The sequence below is a fragment of the Streptopelia decaocto genome (assembly GCF_964273445.1).
Source record: "Streptopelia decaocto genome assembly, chromosome: 17".
Taxonomy (NCBI): domain Eukaryota; kingdom Metazoa; phylum Chordata; class Aves; order Columbiformes; family Columbidae; genus Streptopelia; species Streptopelia decaocto.
This window is the reverse complement of record NC_138672.1, coordinates 1,318,585-1,337,827: the sequence shown is the minus strand read 5'-3', so window position 1 is coordinate 1,337,827 and position 19,243 is coordinate 1,318,585. Positions and strand designations below refer to the sequence as shown.

General features: G+C 58.3%; 1 protein-coding gene across 1 annotated transcript; it reads right to left on the bottom strand.

The window, feature by feature from the left end:
* Positions 1–1,426: 1,426 nt before the first annotated feature.
* Positions 1,427–13,393, bottom strand: SAPCD2 (suppressor APC domain containing 2). The gene is made up of 6 exons (XM_082067786.1): positions 12,955–13,393; positions 8,327–8,460; positions 4,514–4,660; positions 4,276–4,377; positions 3,640–3,753; positions 1,427–3,238 (listed from the first exon to the last, which is right to left on the bottom strand). The coding sequence occupies exons 1-6, from the start codon at positions 13,355–13,357 to the stop codon at positions 3,110–3,112; spliced, it is 1,029 nt and encodes a 342-aa protein (XP_081923912.1). The 5' UTR covers positions 13,358–13,393; the 3' UTR covers positions 1,427–3,109.
* Between the last annotated feature and the right edge of the window lie 5,850 nt (positions 13,394–19,243).

The window sequence follows — 19,243 nt, the reverse complement described above, 5'->3', positions numbered from 1 at the left end:
CCGGGGCAGCTCGGGGCCGGTCATGTCTACGGGTTGAGCCCAGACAAGGGCCGAGTACAGCACGTTCCTGACACCAGCCCCCATCGCCAGGCTCCGGCAGTGGGAACCCTTGTGCGTATCACCCTGCTGCCTGTGTTAAACCTCCGGTGACATGAGGATCGACTATGTGGTGCTGCACCCCGGTTTGACAAGCTCAGGCATGGAAAGGCTGAGTCGAGGTGGGCTGGCAGGAGCTGTCCTGGCTGGGGACAGCAGAGACCTGCTCCAGCTGTTCCCAGTGTGGACCACAGCTTCACACAGCGGTTTCCAGATGTGATCAGAGCCCTGCAGGTACATTCACAGATATCTGCAAACCCAGCCTTAGTGGGAGCAGAGCCTGAAGAGAAGGGAAGCCTGGACCAGCACAGCAGTGGTGTCAGCCCCTGCAATTAAGGCTGCGGAAGTAGACACAGCCCAGACACCTGGGTGAGGCCAGACCCATCAGGGACGCAGAAACAGTGTGACCAAGCCGGGGTGACAGCGCAAGTTCAGCCTTGCACCTCCCAGAGGACCCTGGTCCCCGCAGGCCCATCGCACCCCTGGAGCACCCCCAGTGCTGCGGGGCCATGGCAGGGGGGGAGCAGCACTCAATGGGCACCATGATCCTCTGTCCCTTGAAAGACCTCACAGGCTTTGCATTGCTCCTCTTTGCCCTGTCCAGGATTTGTGGCTGCCTAAGCACCACTTGACAGACGCCCCTGCAAAGATCCTGCTCTGAGCTGTGGGTGAGCTGGCTCACATCCCCTCCTCCAGCTCTGCTCCCAGCAGGGGAGGCTCAACCCTGAGGGGTCTGCAGGGTGCACGGGGTCCCAGTTCGCCCCACCGCCCCAAGGGGCAAAGGGAGGTGACTCCGGGCAGCACAGAACCCTCATTCACCCGGCGGGTGCTGCCAGCCTTGGGCCAGGGCAGGGGGTGCATGGCGCAGCGTGCCCTGCCAGCACCGTCACTGGGAGGAGTCACTGCAGGGCACCAGGCTCACTGTGCCCACAGCCACAGGGGCCAGCTCCGAGGGAGGGGGCTTAAAAAGAAATAACAGGTTGTAAACTGCACCAGCAGTACCTGAGGAGTACGACCCCCCAGCACAGGTTCCGGAGGAGCTGCCAGGTGAAGCTGTGAGCACTGGAAGGGGTGCAGGTGGCTTCATGACCCCATCTCACAGCAGTGAGGAGAGACCGGGGAGTCCCCAGCCCCAGAGAAGCCCAGATGGGACTGGAAGGGCATGGGAACATGGGCTGGAGCAGAGACCCCCTGGGCTCCTCCTGCTCAGGCTGTGATTGTGCAGCCTCAGCTCCCCCCACAGACCATGGGACAGGACCGGCAGGAGTTGCAAGGCTCGCAGCAGTATATGGGCTGATTTAGGCAGAGACAAAAGGCTAAATTAAATAGTTCATCCCACTTTATTATCTCTACAGATCCTCCTTATAAAGAGGGTCACTTTTAATTAAACCTCAGGCAAAACAGGCTCTGGACAGCAGAGGTGGCATTATGAAAGAGAGGGAAGACACCGATGTCCAGGGGACAACTAATACCCTACTCCTGCAGACAGGCGACCCGACTCGCCATGGCCCTGCTGCTCCTCCTCCCTGTCCCTGGCACAATGCTGATCCCCACTCTGGCACAGGGCAGCACGTACAGGGTAGAGCAGGGATTCATGCCTTGCACTGAGCCTCAGGTCACGATGAACCTCAAAGAGAGAATCTGGGTGGGACAGACAGCGCTGGACAGAGAAAAACAGGAGTGAGAAGGGAATTGGTCTGCACGGTACCCAGCCCATGGCAGGGCAGGTCCAGCACCTTTGGCCCAGCTCAGTGCATTGTGCCAGGAGTCAGAGCACGAAACTACCCTGGAGAGAAAGGTCCTGGTCTTGGAGCTACAGAGGGCCAGGCCTGCGCTACATGGGGATTCACAAGGATCTCCCATGGAAGCACCAGAAATACCAAGTACCAAGCCACAGTGGAAAATATTGTCCAGCTCAAGCATCGTCGCTGAGCTGGGTGGGAAGGAGAAGGTATCCTGAGATACACCAGCCTAACAAGACCCACGCTTAGACCTGGCCCCAAGAGACCTGGAGAGGGGCGCAGTTCACACTTGGATGTCACCCTGGGGAGCCGGCGTACACCATCAGCACAGGCAAAACTGCCGCTCCTTCACCTGGAGATGTGCAAAGGAAAGAGCCCATCAGCATCGACCCATCACCCACGTTCAGCTAAATACAAACCTTCGTCCTTCTGGGGAGTCAGGCTTGCGTTAGCATCCTCATGCTGGAGGACACCACTTCTCCTTTTAAAGTCATCAAGAAAAAAAATATAAGCCTGGCAGTCATAAGGAAACATTTGCCAGGTCAACCCAAATAAAGGGATGTAAAGGTGTCTGCCTCAATCTGCAAACAGCCTGAAACAGCAGCTCAGAGGTATGGACTACCTCGTTTGGGTCCATGGCTCATCAACTACAGGAGCCTGCAGACATGTAAACAGTGACTATGGCATCGCTACCGCAAACTGGAAAGAGGGATTACGCAGGGAGGAGCACCAGCTCGGCACTGCTCTGGCCCAGTACCGTGTCTCTGGCAGGCAGAACTCAGGCAGCAGAGAGGGGCCAGGCACGCCCCATCAGATTTTCAGTCTTGTCTTCTGACAGCGGGACAAGCAGGGGATCGGCCACCCTTGAATGGCCTGGCTTGCTGGAGATGCCAGCTGGAGTGTTGAAGATGCATCATCTATTTCTGAGAGCAGCCGAAGTTCAGCCTGAGTCAGGCCAAGGGCACAGGAGCGCGTCCCGCGCGGGCAGAGGCCATTCCCAGCACGCGGGGGCTCGTGGGGCTGGGGGTGCAGTCCCTGCAGTCCCTTTAGGGACAGAAAAGGAGCAGCTGAGAGCAGCACGGCTGGAGAGCCCAGCAGCAGAGCAGTGCGGGGATGCTCCCCAGGCAGGGCAGGGAAACACCTTCCCGGCTTCCTCCTGCAGCTCCAGACCTCGAGATCCGACACCTGGAGCAACGGGTGCAATGGGTTCTGGGCAAGAGTCCCACAAAACCCCCGAGGAAGCTCGAGGATGTGGAGTGGGGAGACAGGCACTAGATGAAGGTGGAGTCCAGCTGGCTCGTTTCATGGTTATTGCGGGCACGAGCCTCAAAGAGCTGCTTGATCAGGGCGGATTTCTCCTGCTCCAACTGGGTGATGCGTTCGCTCTTGTCGGTCACCTCCTGCATGGGACAGAGGAGGAAAATGCAGCTTAAAGGAGGAAAATGCTGGTGTTCGCTGCACCGTGGGTGCTGGGATGTGAACCCAGCGGTGAGCCCGGCCTGGCAGGGGCATGGCGGCTGAGCCTTCCCCGGCAGCCCTGGCGCAGACCCAGCCCTGCGCCCGCGCCCTCTCCTGACCTGCGTTTGTCGCAGCCTCTTCCCTCCGCTGAGGATGCCCCATCCCTGCCCGCGGACACTCAAACAGCTGCATGACACGGGCTCTCCAGCTGCATCCTGCACGCCCTCCTTTGCAACGACCAAGGTTGGCCAAGCTGAAGGAACACCTTCCACTGCCTCGGATTCCCACCCTGCCTCCTCTCCCAGCCCCCGAAGGGGATTTTCTCCCCCTGTTCCCCACTCACCTTGGTGAGAAGCCGGTTTTGCTCCTTCAGCATGTTGATGGCTTGCTGGGAGCCTGCTGGGGCTGGGGACGCCGCGGGGCCCAGCCTGCTCAGAGCTGAGGAGGGGTGCACCGGCTGCAGGGAAGGTGAAGGGAAGGGATGAGGCACTGACCCTCCTCCCCAGTGGCCTCTCCAGCCCTTCCCAGGGCCAGAAGCTGTTTCTGTGGCACATGGGGAACTGAGAGAAGCCCAGCACAGGATTAAGAGCCAGCACAGGGTCTCCAGAAAGGCAGGCAGAGGCGGGCAGCGTTCCTGCCTGTGTGCCCAGGAGCCTGGTGGGACAGCCAGCTCCCAGAGGGCTGACTCAGCAGCTCAGCAGGGTGGTTTCCTTATTCACTTGACAATGGCTGCACCTTTTTGGGGATGTCCTTTAGTTCCTCAAATGCCTTGAGCATCCTCCAACCCAGCTCGGGACTACCTGTGCTGTCCTTTTGGCTGCCCCCCATCCCCTGCCTCGCTGCCCACAGACCCGAGTCACCTCCCCAGAGCCCAGGGAAGCTGTGACAGTTCTGATGTCAGCCCAACTACCAGTGTAAGCGGAGGGACAGCATGGGTCCTCACACAAACCACCACAAGCTGCTTATCTGCTGCTCTCACCTTGCCAGTGGTGGAAAGAAGGTCACCCAGGCAGCGGTTCACCTCCTGCAGCTTGGGGACCAGGCGCCCCAGGTGGCTCTGGGTGCCCTCGGGGAGGAATTCCTGCGGGATGGGGGGAAGAAGAGGCTGGGGGTCACCATGGGGCCAAGTCCAGGTCCAGCCCACTTCTCCAAACCCAGACAGCAGCTCCAGACCCTCCCAAGCAGACAGGCACCCCAAGAACAAGCCCCAGACTCACAGCACTGGTTTTGTTCTTCCCCAGCAGCCTCTGGCGCTCCTGCATGAGCTGGATGTGCTGGTGGTACCACTCCCGGGCGCGCTCGACCAGCTCCAGACCCTGCAGCAGGAAATCCTTCTCCTGTTCCAGCTCCTTCATGTGCTTCAGCTGCGGGACAGAGCACGCAGAGGTGTCACCCCCTCCCCACCAAGACCATGTCAAGCCCCAGCAGATGGTTTCTTCACGAAGCACAGAGGAATATGGATACGGGCAGGGGGGTCAGTCCCTCTCCCCACAAAAAGCCGTTGAGGAGCAGGATGATGGCTGCTGCTTTGGGGGAAGAGTTCTCTGGTTTGGGAGAACAACAGAAGCAGGTAAGGGACAGTGAGGCCACCTCTGCCCTCCTGCTCCCCACTGCAGAAGCAGGTTTCTCTGCCTCGTACTTATCCAGGATGCAGCGAGAGCCGGGCCTGCAGCTGCTCCCCAGATCCCCCCAGGGCTGCATCGGCCGGCAGCACGAACACACGCGGCTCTCCCGGGCAGCAAGGAGCCGAGCTAAGTGTGCACACTGGAAGCCGGAGAAAACCTGCAGCCTTGTTTCCCCAGCGCTCTGCTCCCCTCTCTGCTTTACCACCAAGGCACCTCCAGCAGAGCAGAGCACAGCACACCTTTCTGCTGAGTCTCTGCTGGTCTTTCAGGTTCCAGCACCAGCATCACCTGGAGACATTTATAGAATCACAGAATAGTTTGTGTGGAAGGGCCCTTCAAAGCTCCCCGAGTGCCACCCCTGCCGTGAGCAGGGACATCTTCACCAGCTCAGGTTGCTCAGAGCCCCGTCCAGCCTGGCCTGGGATGTCTCCAGGGATGGGACACGTTTATGCACCTGGAGGGCTGGTACGATGGTTCCTGCAGCTCCTGTCCCCAGAGCAGCCCCTTGGGGCCAGCAGAGCAGGACCCTGTGTCACAGCACAGCCAAGGCCGCTGCAGCACAGCCCCCCCAGCCCCCGGACCGGCAGTGAGGCTGGAGCAGCGCCCTGTGCCCAGGGGACAGGGGGTCCCCTGCTCCGCTCCCACCTTCTTCTCCTGCAGCCCCCTGGCACTGTGCTGCCACCAGCAGCCACAGAGGTGGCGAGAGAAGAGAGGACAGCCCTGGGGAATAGAGCAACCAGTGCAGGGGCCCTTTCATCAGCCCTCACACAGAGAACCCAGGGCTCCCGCTCTCCTGAGCCACACCAGGCGGCTCCCCCGGCTCCTGCGCCTGTGTCTCCATGCCAGGAGCGCAGGGAGCTGCCTGCCCTGCTGCCTCTGCCTTCTCTGCCACGACACAGCCTGGACCCCACCGCCCATGGCCAGACTGGGCTCCAGGAGAGTCTCCTCCAGGCACCAGTAGGACTTGGAACACCCAGAAGCTGCTGGATGCTCAGGAATATCTCCTGCTGCTTTGGAGAGTATCTGGAAGGCGGCAGTTCAGCTCAAAAGTGATTGTGGACAGATCCCCACCCCCCGGGACAAGTGAGACCATATCAAGACCTTTTTCAGGCCATCAGCACCTCCCCATCCCCACTGCCAGCCCCAAAGCCTCCCACCCACCCCACACCAGCCACCCTTTCCACCAGGGCTGCTCTTGTCCCCACTGCTCCTGGAAATGCTCTTTGCCATGGGACAGCCCCCCGTTCCACATGCTTGGATGGACAGATGGACCAAAGGGACATACCCACAGGAAGAAGCGCAGAGCCTTGGTGCTATGCCGGCTGTTGCTGAGGGGCATGAAGAAGATGCTGTACGTGGCAAGGACCCCCACCCAGCTCGGGCTGCAGCCTGCGACCGCCTGGCCCGCCCTGGTGCCGCCAGGCTTGCCGGCCAGCACGGCAGCCGGAGGGAGAGGCAGCATCCCACAGAGCAGAGGGACGTCACCCTCTCTGCCACGTGCGGGGACAGACGGCATCTCACGGGGGGTGGGATGCTCTGGGGGCAGTGGCAGCTTCTGGGGCAGGAGGAGGACAGAGCACTGGACGTGGCTGGTGCCACCCGGGGTAGCAGGGGAGGGGACAGTGCCACAGACTGGGCTGCTCACGAATGGCAGCGCTCAGCCTCTCACGGAAGGTCTCATCCCAGCTACCCCCTGTGGCCATGGGGAAATCAGGCCGATCGATGATGGACCAGCTGAAAAACACCAGCTGAGCAGACAGGAGCTGCAGTGGTGCCGAGGGTCCGGGGGCTGCAGCACAGCCCCCACCCCTCTGCTTCCCTGCTCAGGATGAATCGGCTCCAGCGCACCTGGGGATGCAGGATGGACACCAGTGCTCCCAGTCCCCCATGGGCTTTAGGCAAATTAGCCTAATCACAGCTGAGTGCCTTGTCTCTGTGGGAGCCCAGCATCCTCTCAGCATCAGAGGGGAGGCGGCAGCACCACCCCGCACAGGGATTTGGTCCTTGCTGGACTCAAACCTCTTCTGACTGTCTCTGTATGCTCAGAAGTGGGATTAGTACCCAAAGGATCGTGCCAGGGTGCCAGGGAAGGGGACAGGGACAGACAGCCCTTCTCCAGGGACAGGAGCATGCCAGAGGCAGCGCAGCACTCGGGTACACGGGCAGGCAGGAGGAAAGGCAGAGGATCCCCCTCCCACCACCCCTCACCAAGCTGGGGAGACAGAGGCAAGGGCAGCACGGGCTCAGAGCAAGAGTGCTTGTGGCAGTGCTGGGAACAAATCCCAGCCCTCGGCAAGACCCGCGGGCCACCAGCGCCCCCTCATCAGCACCAGACGGGACCCCGAGCTCACAGCAGCGATGGCTCCAGCAGCACACACAGGGAAGCGCCTCGCCAGGGAAGGACCTTCCCCGCTCTGAAACAGCAACTCCCAGCCACCAAACCCTGAGAACCAGAGAGCCCCAGACGCACACATTTACATTTATTACTCCTTGCCAGCCCCTCCCAGCAGAGAGCCCCTCGGCCCAAGAGCACCCCAACCCCCGGCATGGCCGCAGGCCCAGCAAAGCCTGTCCTGTGCCCCAAGGCGGCGGCAGGCTGTGATCCGCTGCCTGCGCCACCAGCCAGCCCCGCCGCGCTGGGGAGCCGGCTGACACCAGGGTGCAAGGGCTGGAAGTGCAGAGGTGACAGCGGCAGCCTCAGCAGCAGCTCCGACACTGGCCAGAGCTTGTCCCGCCATCACTCATCCCGCAGGCTGGGTCCTGGCTCTCTTCCCAAAAAATGTAGCTTGAGCTTGTGAGCAACGTGCCCAGGCAGCTCTTCCATCCCACTTGGGAGCAGCACAGATCCCTCCATCCCGGCAACCTGACTCAGCCACCCCGGCTAAATCCAATACTGATTTCTCTGCATTACTGATAAACATTTCTCTGGAGCCAGGAGGATCAATGTGCTTGAGCTCTGACCTCCAGAGAACAGCTGGAAGGGGACACAGCCCAGCACCACTGCTCACCAGCGCGGTGTACCCGACCTTCTCTGGGGCACTTGAAAGGCCCAGAGACCCACCTGCTCCTACACCTACACGTTTGCCTTTCCCTGCCCAAGTTTTTGCCCATGGGGATGGCACCTGTGCAGTCAAACACGGGCTCGGTGGGCAGAGCCCAGGGGAACATGTGCCTCCTGCCAGCCCGGCACGATTCGGGACTGAAAGCACCTTGAAAGTAATGGCAGGACCTCCACGTACATCAACAGAGCTTTGTATCTGAAGTATCAGGATCTGCCCGGCAGCCCGTGGCTCACACACACACAGGATGGGCAGGGGGAGCCACAGCCCAAACAGAGCTGGTGTCAGCACTGAGGGACACCTGCAGCCCACCTGCCCCCGGACCACCACAGGCCTGTCCCCTTACCATGCTGAAGTCCACGCCGTTGGTGATGGTGTGTCTCCGGTGTTCCGCACGTCCCCGCTGATGCCTCCGAGTGTCCCCAGCCCCTGCGTGGCTGCCATCTCCCTGGGCCTGCCCAGCAGCCTTAGCATCGCCACCTGTGACACAGGACAGAGGACAGCATGAGGCCACCAGCCGCTTGCAACAAAAACTTGCGGCCACTTCTGTGAGACCATCTGCAGGGTGGTCTTGCAAATGGACATGGCAGGGAGCAGCTGAGCAAAGCACTGGCCCGGGCGCCTGTTGGTGTCCTTGTATGGGCAGAGCAGGCTTCAGCAACGACCCACGTGGCTGCGCCAGGCGGGCAACAGACCTCAGTGGTCACCTTCTGCAAAAAGCAGGCGGCTCCCAGGCACTGCTGCTTCAGTCCCAGCACAGGCAATTGAACCATTAGTGACACTGCCCACCCTCGTCCTGCCCCCACAGGACCCGCGGCTCCCACCCGGGTGGCACAGGCTCTGCCAGGACCCCAACTCCTCTGCCTGGGGATGAGCTCGGCTGTGCAAGATGTCCCGCAGGACCCTGTGCCTGTGGTTTAAACATAGGGTAAATCAGGCTGTAGGTTTTCCAAAATTTTATTAAAATCCCAACATCCTAGCTTGCAAAAGACTGATCTACTACAAACGCATGATGCTGGTGCAAATCCACGCATAACCTATTTTGGCAGATTAAGTTAGTACTGGCAGGTTTTAGGCTCGATCCTGACTGAGCTGCCTGTCAGCTGAAGCAGGTATTGGCTGAGCACCTGCAGAAAAGTCAGTACAAGCCCCACACCGCCTGCCCTGGCGAACACTCTAGAAACAGCCTTGTGGCCACGGCCAAGCCAGCTCAGATCCCCTTCTGGCTGAGCAAGGACGGCCGAGGGGCAGCGGTGCCCGCGCAGCAGCCCTGCTGCACCTCCCTTCTCGCCCCGCTCCCTGCAGACCCTGCCTGGTGCTCCCCCGGGCTCTTGCCGCTCACCCTGCCCTCCGCACACCGCGTTCCGCAAGAGCTTCGTTCCCAGCCTGGCTTTCAAACCAGAGCAGTGTGCAGGTAGGCAAGGGAAGGTGGGCAGTGAGGAGAACATCTCCTCATGGGACAGCTCCCCACGCGCCTGCCAGGCGCCCCCGCCCATCGCTGTGTCCTTCTCCCGCGGGCTGGGCACGTGCAGGCTCCCCGGCGCCAGAGCTGCCGGGCACGGATCCAGCGTGTTCCCGGCTACGCTGGCACGAAGGGCTGCGAGTGCCGGGACAGGGCACGTGGCATTGCCTGGGCTGGCACATCGCTGCCTGCTGCCCCACAAGTGTCCTGAGCCAGGCACACGGACACGATGGAAGAGCGATATGGGGCAAGAGAGGGCAGCTGTGGCCACAGCAGCCACCCGTCGCCATAAAGGCAGCGAAGTCTGGGGAGCTGCACCATCCTGGGGCTGCCACGTTTGCACCAGTTTAGCAACCAGAGCCGGGCTCAGGCGGCTGCAGGCAATGCTCCCTCGCTCAGCCTGTCACTTTGTGTCACTGGGGAAAGAAGCCACTGCGGCACAGGAAAAATCCTCCTCTGATCCATCATGATATCCTGCTTCTACCAGTAAGTGCTCCGGCACAGACAGGTCTCCAGCGTGTCAATAAACACAGTCTGTGATATCACACATCTGGTTTGCCAACTGTCTTTGGTTTCACGCACTATGATCTACCTGGGAGGAACCCAGCAAGACCGGTGCAACCACACTCGTGTTCTCCTGGCAGACCTGTAGCACATCCTGCTTGGGAAGCTGAGGAACAGCCCCAAAACCAAAGGTAGCTTCAATAGGCACAATCCCAAAGCAAAGTCAGGAGCACCTCTGGGAAGAGCTGCAGGGTAGAGACATGTTAAAAAGTTTTTCGCTGCTGGTCCTGGGAAGCGCCAGGTTGAGCTGAGCGAACCCTGTGACGTGTGCTCCCTGCTCAAACAACCGAGCTCTGTGCAGCTGAGCCGACAATACAGTGGCTAAAACAGGACCCCGGTAATGAGCTGGGATCCGCTCTTCTTAGGCAAAGAGCGGGACGAGCTCACCAGAGGTGGAGGAGACCCTGCCACGAGATGTGGGGTGGCCTGCTCCCCGAGAGCCCCTCTGCCCCACAGGGCACGAGCCCTGCGTTCCCCAGTCAGAGCACGGAGCAGACACCTCAGGGGCGTTTTACACGCTTACAGACCTGTCCTTGGCAACAGCCCAGACAGTAACAGCCACCACAAGCCATCTCCTCCTGACCAGGCCACCAGCTCTCCAGGCCAGCCCAGCAGCCACGGTGAGCGCTGTGCTGGGAGGCGGCAGCGCCCAGAGCCACCACAGAGCTCCCGGCCAAGGCGCTTGCTGCTCCGTGTCTTAACTTTCCCAGGTCCCGGCTTTCAGGGGAACCCCAAGGGTAAAGTCCTCCACCAGCCAGTGCTGTGACAGGCCACCCAGGCACCAGCGGCAGGGAAGCCATCACAATGATTCCCATGCCCAGTGACTTCTCCAATACCAGCCTCACCATCCTGGTGCCCGGCAGACGCTGTCGGCGGCGGCTCAGGGGCTGCTGGCACAGCCGGGATGGGGAGAGCTCCTGAGGAGCTGGAAGCCGGCTCTGGGCAGGGGCTTCTTCAGAAGCACTTCTGCCCATATGCTGATGGGAAAGAGGGGACAGAATCACCGCCCCACTGGCTCATTGCACCCCTGGATGCACCAGGAGATCACCTGGCCCCAGCCTCTGCCGTCTTGCCGTGATCTGCATCCAGAGCAGCTCTGATGTATGCAGATGCCCTCTGGACCAGAAAGCAGAGCTAAGGTGGCATCCTGGGAGCACCTCCTCCCCGCAAAACACAGACAGGGAGAGTCTCCTCAGACTCTTTGTGGTTAATGAGCACTGATACACCACCTTGCTGCAGTTGGTTGGGCTCTTACTGAAGCTACCTCATGAAGCTGGAGCATCACAGCCCAAATGATAAAATATCAACGGAGACAGGGCCTCCTGGGCCCACAGGCAGCTCTGAGCGCCCAGCACACCTCTCTGCAGCAAGAAAGAACCGTGTCCTCCCACGGCAGAGCCCAGCTCCCACCCAGCCAGGTGAGAACATTGACCTGTTCAACCGCAGCCGGGGAACCCTCGGTGATGGGAGGGAGCGCTGAGCAGCTGCGCAGGGCCTGGAGCTAGAACAGGTACAATAGCTCTGAGTTATAACATTTGCTAATCTGCTGAATCAACACGAAATTCAGGCCTGTTGCCAGAATATGGCCCTGCACTGTGGGAAGCCAGCAGCAAAGGCTGAGGCACTAACCCTGCCCACAGGCTCAGGACATCACTGTCACATCAGCCTACCATGAAAAGATCCTCAGCAACCAGAAAGCTGCTGCAGTCTCCTGCTCACTCCTTCTCAGGGCAGAGCTTTCAAATTGCTGGGTTTTACCAAGCAGGATTTTTCTTCAGGTTTTTCCAGATTTACACTCTTGATGACAGAAGAACCAGCCTGCTTAATAATATTCACCCAGATGAAGCTCCAGTGATTAATCTGCAGGCAAAATGGAAAGTAGAGAACCTCAGCCATGGTTAAAGTTTCCTCTCCACCCAGCAGACGATGGGACAGGGAGGGAACGAGTGGGAAGGGAAGTCAAACCAGCCCAGACAACTTTCCCAAGGTGGAGGAAGCCACCGTGCTCAAGGGTTGTGATAAAAACACCAGCTCCTCACACAGGGCTTTGTGTCCATAGATCTCAAAGCACTTCATGAATCTAGATAAAGAATTATTACCTATGCCAGATAAATCCAGAAGTCTGGCTTCCTCCTACTGCCATAGTCTCCCTGTTGCCGAGGTCAGTGTGTCACCAGGGCTGGGGGTCCCGGCAGACCCAGCACGGGAACCACAGGTCCTGAGGAAGGGGCAGGGTCCGCAGGGACCTGCCAGTGAGCTCAGCCCCAGTGCCTGGGGACAGCAAAGCACATCTCCCTGATGCCATTTTCCCATTTAATTATTGCTTAACCATTTATTATTGTATGTAGTGCTGCGGAATTATGCAAAGAAGAAAGTTGGATTGGATTTCTCTGTGTTTTTTTTGGTCCAAAACGTGGATGAAATCGTGAACAAAGCGTTTCTGTGGGCACATCGACAGCCTGGAGCCCACCCGAGCACCCGACGGCCCACTCTCCAGCGAAGCTGCTCGGTTCTCAGAGACCCCAGAGACTCTCCAAGCCACTCGGCTGCCACACCCGCCCCCGAGGAAGGTCACCTGCAGACTTTGTGCCAGGGGACAACCACAGACACGTTACGGTAAAGCCCTTAATTCTTCCTGTCACCGCTATGAACAGAGCAGCACCCACGCGAGGAGAGATGTGAGGGAAAGCACAAACCTGACACGGTCAGGGGAGCAACACGCTCACCAGCCCGGTTTACCCGCAGCTCGGATCAAAGCTAAAATTAAACCCAGCACTAACTTGCTTGCTGCTAGTTTAAGCCCATAGGAGGGACCAGATCTGCGCTGCCCGAGGACCGGGGGGAGCCGCAGGTCCCAGCCCGCCCGCCCGGCTCCCATCTCCGGTAGCGGTGCGGCCCCGCAGCCCGCGCCGTGCGGCTCCGGTCCCGCCGCGGCCCCGCTGGCTCACCCCGGCCCCGGGGCTGCCCGTGCCCCGGTTCCCGCTGCCCGCCGCTCTTCCCACGCCGCTCCTCTGCACCGCGGGGGCTCGGCGGCCTCTCCGCGCTCCGCCGCCCGCCGCCGCTCTCCCCCGGGGGGTCGGCACCGGGCAGGGCAGCGCGCAGCCCCAGGACGAACCGCTCGAAGGTCAGGTACCCGCTGGCCGGGGCCGCCCGCCGCAGCCCCTCCAGCACCCCGGCGGGCAGCTCCCGGGCTTCCGCTCCCCGCCAGCGGGACTCGATCTCCCGTAGGTGCACGTAACCCCGCCGCCGGTCATCCAGGATATCGAAAAGAGTCCGTAGGCTCTGCAGGAACACCCGGGGAAGCCCCTCGGTACCGGCGGGGAGCGACCGATCACCGCGCTCCGGTGCCATCACCGCCGCCGCTCCCGAGCGTTACTCGCCAGTGCCGCCCCCACGCTCCTATTGGTTGGTGACGGGGGGCCCCGCGCTCTCATTGGTTGGCGACGGACGGTCGCTCTGGCCATTGGCTGAGGGGGAGGACGAAGGTTTGAGTTCCAGGCGGCGCCCGCCCCGCTCCTGGCCGGGAGGCGGGGGTCGCGGCGGTGTCACCTCCTGCATCCCACCGGCCCTCCTCCATCCCACCGGCCCTCCTCCATCCCACCGGCCCCGCCTGCATCCCACCGGCCCCTCCGCCATCCCACCGCCGCCCGAGACCCTGCATCCCCGAGAACGGGTCAGTGACCCCCGCCCCGGCCCTTGTCCATCCACCGGGCACGAATCCTCATTTCTCGCAGCGCAGACCGGCCCCCGCCACCCCGGCAGCTGCACATCTCCTTATTTACCGGCAGAACTGAGGGAATCGCTGCCTGTGCCGGAATGCGATGGGTACTCCTGGTGCCGGTGTAATAAATACTTTTGGACAGTTGCATTTTTGCACCTCAGACACACTGTAACCTTTCAGAAAGGAAAGCGGCTTTAAGCAGAGATACCTGAAGACCTTACATCCCACTCCAGAGGAAATGTGATTAGGGAAGCCCAAAAAGCCCAAACGTGGTGTTTGCTCTCACTGATAGCTTTGCAAACACAGCCAAGAAGTTTCAGCGCAGGTTCTCACTTTGGCAGTGTCCCCGCAGGAGAGGGGTGTACGGCTCTTCTGCAGCAGCACAGGGAGCTGCTGTGTGCTTGACTTGCCGGGTGCTGCAGAGGAGCGAGTGCTCATAGCGGGAACTGAGCCTGGGCATCCCAGTGCTGTGACTGCAACAACAGTGGCCACCGGCCAGCAGGAGCTGGGCTAGGGGCCCAAACGAACCATGCACATGGAGAAAAGAGGAAAAAAATCTGTCAATGTTGGCAAATGTAAGAGAAACAGGATCTGGATCATGTATCTTATGAACTGGCTTTATTTAGAGAATGGGTTTCTCTAATTTGCACTGAAATTCGCTGCATCCGTTAGACTTGACAGCATGTCAGTCCTAGTGAAAGGTGCTGCCCTCCTCTGCAAACTCACTCTGTGTTGCAACAAAGCAGACTGCAGAGCCCTGGTGTCACGATGCCTGTGTCATGGGCACCACGACACACTCGAGGGGCCCTGGACGGCACCTCCAGAGCCCTCATACTGGATTGATGCTCATGATGCTGAGAGAAGGAGTGTCAGGGAGCCAGCATGCTAGAGGAGGGTGATGGCCAGAAAGGGTGATTAGCCACTGGCTGTGTGGTCAGGTTGTGATGCTGCCCATGCCATGGACACCTCCATGTGCCGTGGACACCTCCCTGTGCCATGTGCCAGCATGATTTCCTTTAGCTCTGAGTTGGCTTCAAAGCGGAGGGGTGGAAGATGTTTGGCCCTCAAGCCCGCACATCCTTGCAGCCCTCACTGTGCTTCCCTCGGATCAGTTTCCCTGTCCAGGCCGGGCGCTGGGACTCCATCCCCGGGTGCCTTCAGCACCTTGGTCCTGCTCCTGGCTTCTCAGCCTGTTCTTACCACTCCTCTTCTCCACGGAGTTTTCCAGCCCTGCCAGGCCCAGGCTGCCAGGTAATCCCAGCGGCTCTGGAGACCCGCACTGGACTGTTCCCTACCACGGTCCTGCTCTGGCTGGTCTCTGTCTCAGCCAGACTGCTCACAACCTGCTTGACTTGAAACCATTTATTTTCATGATTTTCCCAGACTTGTCCTACCTGTTTTGAGATCTCTGCTGCCTTAGTCATGTTTGACTGAACAGGTTCACAGCTGCGTAGGCTACAGGGAGAAGGAACCCGTGCAGCATCCCTCCCTTTCTGCTCCAGAAACAAGGCAGCGAGTGACGCTGCTCTGCTCTGGTAGCGTCAGCAAAGGCTACATCAGCACCAAAATGAGTTTTTCCCCAGGTTCCCCCCACACCTCTGGGCTCGCCAGAAGAGACAAGAATAACAGGGGGAATTCAAAGTGACCATAATGTCTCTTGTCCAATTTCCCTGTCTGGCAGGTCTGTGCAATCTGGAGATACCAGACACAACTCCTGGCGTTGACTGTGTGTGGTGGTTCAGCTGAAACACTCTGTCTCCTCCACGCGGAGTCTCCTGCTCTGGCCCCAGGGCCGGGACACGCGCACAGCCCCCGCCGCTCGCTCTCCCCGCGCCTCCCGCACCGAAGCGCCCTCAAGCGGCGCTCAGCGCTTCCATCCTTGACGTGGTTCTGTGAACCAGGTTAGGAAGATTTTGAAAAGTCTTGGGGAAGGTCGTGTTTCTTTGGTTGGTGGTGGTGTTAGTTTGGGCCTTTTTGTGTTTTTTGTTTGTTTGTTTGTTTGTTTGTTTTGTTTTGTTTTGTTTTGTTTTGCTTTGTTTTCTCTGTCACTGAATAGTTTCCCTTGGGGCCAGCCGAGCCTCTTCTGGTTGACAGAGTCATCTTTACTCTTTTTAAAAATTTTCTTTTTCTTCTTTTCTTTTCTTTTCTTTTCTTTTCTTTTCTTTTCTTTTCTTTTCTTTTCTTTTCTTTTCTTTTCTTTTCTTTTCTTTTCTTTTCTTTTCTTTTCTTTTCTTTTCTTTTCTTTTCTTTTCTTTTCTTTTCTTTTCTTTTCTTTTCTTTTCTTTTTTTTCTTTTCTTTCCTTTCCTTTCCTTTCCTTTCCTTTCCTTTCCTTTCCTTTCCTTTCCTTTCCTTTCCTTTCCTTTCCTTTCCTTTCCTTTCCTTTCCTTTCCTTTCCTTTCCTTTCCTTTCCTTTCCTTCCCTTCCCTTCCCTTCCCTTCCCTTCCCTTCCCTTCCCTTCCCTTCCCTTCCCTTCCCTTCCCTTCCCTTCCCTTCCCTTCCCTTCCCTTCCTTTCCCTTCCTTTATATATATATTTAACATAAACAAAGTAGTCATTCAGTTCTTCCTCCAAGCTACTGGGAAGCACCAGCTGCCATTTCAAAGCTGGCGCGGCCCTCCCCGCAGGCACTGGTGGGAACACCCGGGCTCAGGTGTGGGGGCACCCAGCACCCCAGTGCTCCTCTCTGGGGAGGACACGGGGCGTCTGTTGTCCCCAGAAGGCTGGTGGCAGGCCGGGGTGTCCCGCCAAACAGCGTTGCTTCCCACGGGAGGAGAGGTCGCAGCAGCTGCGCCAAACCCCAGCAGAGTGCTGGGGGAACTGGGTGCTGCTGGTGGAGACTGGGGCGCCTACAGGACACTGACCACCCACGGGTGATGCCGGGCGGCTGTGGCGGTAGGGTAAGCTACTTCAGCAGCACGTAGGCGTTCACATGTGATTCTTGGGTCTGCAGAGGACCACACGGTGACTGCAGCCGTGAGGTTATCTCCTGATCACCATGTCCAAGCAGATGCTGTGAGCCTCTGCGTGTTCTCTTGGGGGCAGCGAGGTCTGGTAGGGAAGCAGCCACATGTCTGTGGGCTCAGTGTGTGCTGCTGCCCGGCACAGGGACAGCGCACAGCACCGCCAGCCTCCGCAGGTTGCGCTGCCAGCCAAAGCAGCGCCGCAGACAAAGCGCGCTGGTTCCTGGCCAGCGCAGGTTACCAGACTGTTATAGTTGTAACTAAGTTTTGTAAATTATATCCAAGATTCTTACCTTATCTTGAGGCTTTGCAGGTTGTATACAAAAAGAGAACTGAAAGTTAGTCCTCAGTTAGTCCTTATCTTCTCTTGAAAGGATAGGATGTGCTGAGAATGCACATCTAAGAAATCCGAGAGTTTTACATGATTTCACAACGAACATAGGAATAGCGCGCATGTGCAGTGACAAAAGGTGAAAAGTACACGAGTGAAGAAGACTCCTTACTTCATCCTGAAGACCCCCTGAACGACCACCAGAGGACACTGTGCATGCTCAGAGTAGTTCCAAGGCGTTGCAACTGATATTGTGAAATAGTTGTGAAATCTGATGAATATGCAATACATACGTTGTAACCCTAATGAATATGTATGTAACCAAATTGTATAAATGTAGTGGAGTTCGAATCAGTGGTCGAAGCCAGCTTTGGGTGCGAACCCCTGGTTTCCCAGTGTTGAAATAAAAGCACCACATATAACTACGTCCGTGGTTATGTGTCTCGTTTGCTAACAAGACCATACCCAGGAAGGGTTGGTTTGGGCTGGGTTAAAACAGAGCAAGAGCTGTGCAAGCAACAGTCCAGATGCCAAGTTCTGGTGCCCCCATCACTGTTCAATTCATTAAGTGCAATTGGTGTTAAAACTTTCAGCCCCAAAGCTGAGGGTGTGCAGGGAATCACTTCCAACGGGGTACCGAAGTGTCAACTCGGAAATGCATCTGTCCCCAGGAAACCTCTGGACAGAAGCTGAAAAGCGAGGGGAGCGCGGTCGGGGAGAGGCAGCAGATTTTCCCTTGGGGAGGGCTGTCTTCTTTCATCTTCCCAGCTCCGAGGTGTCATCGTGTTTTCCATCTTGCTGCTCACGGGGCCTCTTGAGGACGTGCTCTGTTTGCTTTGGAGGGGCCGGGTGCTTCCCACAAAGTGACTTTTCTTTCCTCCAGACTGTTTTTTCCGGGGGGGTTGGAGCAGGAAGCTGTGGCTGCCCGAGGCCCGTGGGCTGTCACGAGGGCTGGGAGCAGGGCGGCCGGTGGGAAGAGAAAACGAGCTGCCGGGGGGCGGGTTTGTTTGCTCACCCTGCACAAGCCCGGCTCTGCAAGGCAAGACTTTGTGCTGGCAGGCAAACGGCAGTCACTGGTGTCCAGCCCCTCCAGCCGATGGGGCTCAGCACAATGAGTTTAAATATAGGGCATTGTCTGGGGCTTAAATGAAAGCATGATAGATGCTGCAAGGCCTGCGACTAGAATCCGTCCAGCAGTTGCTCTGTCATATTATGAATTCTGCTCTGCTGCTGCCAATGAAGCCAGGAGTGCCTAAGGACAGCACAGAGCATTCCGCCACAGCCATTAACTACCCAGCCTTTCATCTTATTCAGGGAACGACTGTAAACTCACGTTTATTTGGGGAATGTATTGGTAGATACTTACATACCAATGCCTGAAGCTGCTCTGCCTCTCTCCTGGTGGGATACCTCACCCCGACGGAGCAGGGTTTGCCATCCGTCTGCTTTCAGAGTGCTGGAGCTTTTTTAATGACAAATTTCCTGTTACTCCTGCACGTTTGTGTTTTGTTTGGCTCCAGTGACCTCCTTCCTGCTCTCTCAGGTTGTCCTGCCTGGTATATCTGATCCAACCTGCCACTGTTTTATTGCTTTCCAGGTTAAATTTCTACCCTCACGGGTGCGATGGGTTGTGGAATCAGCCCAGGAGACTGCAGCAGGACAAACGTGTTCTGGTGGATGGCTGGATGTGGGGGTGGCAGCACATTCACCGGCACGGTTTGCTGTGGTTGTTCTAGGAGAGCTGAGACCCCATGGCTATGGGATCCCACAGCTGCATGCTGAGGTTCCTTCAAGCCGAGGCAGCAAAGGCTGTGCAAGTTCTGCAGGAAAAGACAGGGCTGGATTTACAAGTTCGATCTGATAGAGGCTTTTCTGATGAATAGGGTCGATGGTTATGCAGGCAGAACATGTGTGGAAGGGCCTGCACCCGTTCACACAGCAGGAAGGCAGCGAATGCAACCACAGCAGGAATGTGTAAATGGGAGCAGAGCGAGGAGCTTTGGAAACGCTTGGGCTCTGCCCTGCAGGAGCTGTGTTGAGTCACATAACATAGGAAACGGTGTGACAGAAGCTCTGACAGCTATCAGGGATTCTTCCTGACCTGATCGTCACATGCGGATGGGGTCCAGCACCCGTGACTCTGGTCACACGCAGGGAGGTGGGTGTCTCTGAGCAGCTGTCTGTCTGTCTGTCTTCTCGTCTCCTGTGCAGCCGGGTTTCAACTG

Excerpts from the sequence above, each read along its gene's own strand:
- SAPCD2 (XM_082067786.1), bottom strand. The coding sequence starts at position 13,357 with ATGGCACCGGAGCGCGGTGATCGGTCGCTCCCCGCCGGTACCGAGGGG. Across the intron at positions 4,661-8,326 it reads ACGGCGTGGACTTCAGCATG|CTGAAGCACATGAAGGAGCT; the intron begins GTAAGGGGACAG and ends TCTGTCCCGCAG. Across the intron at positions 3,239-3,639 it reads AAAACCGGCTTCTCACCAAG|GAGGTGACCGACAAGAGCGA; the intron begins GTGAGTGGGGAA and ends TGTCCCATGCAG.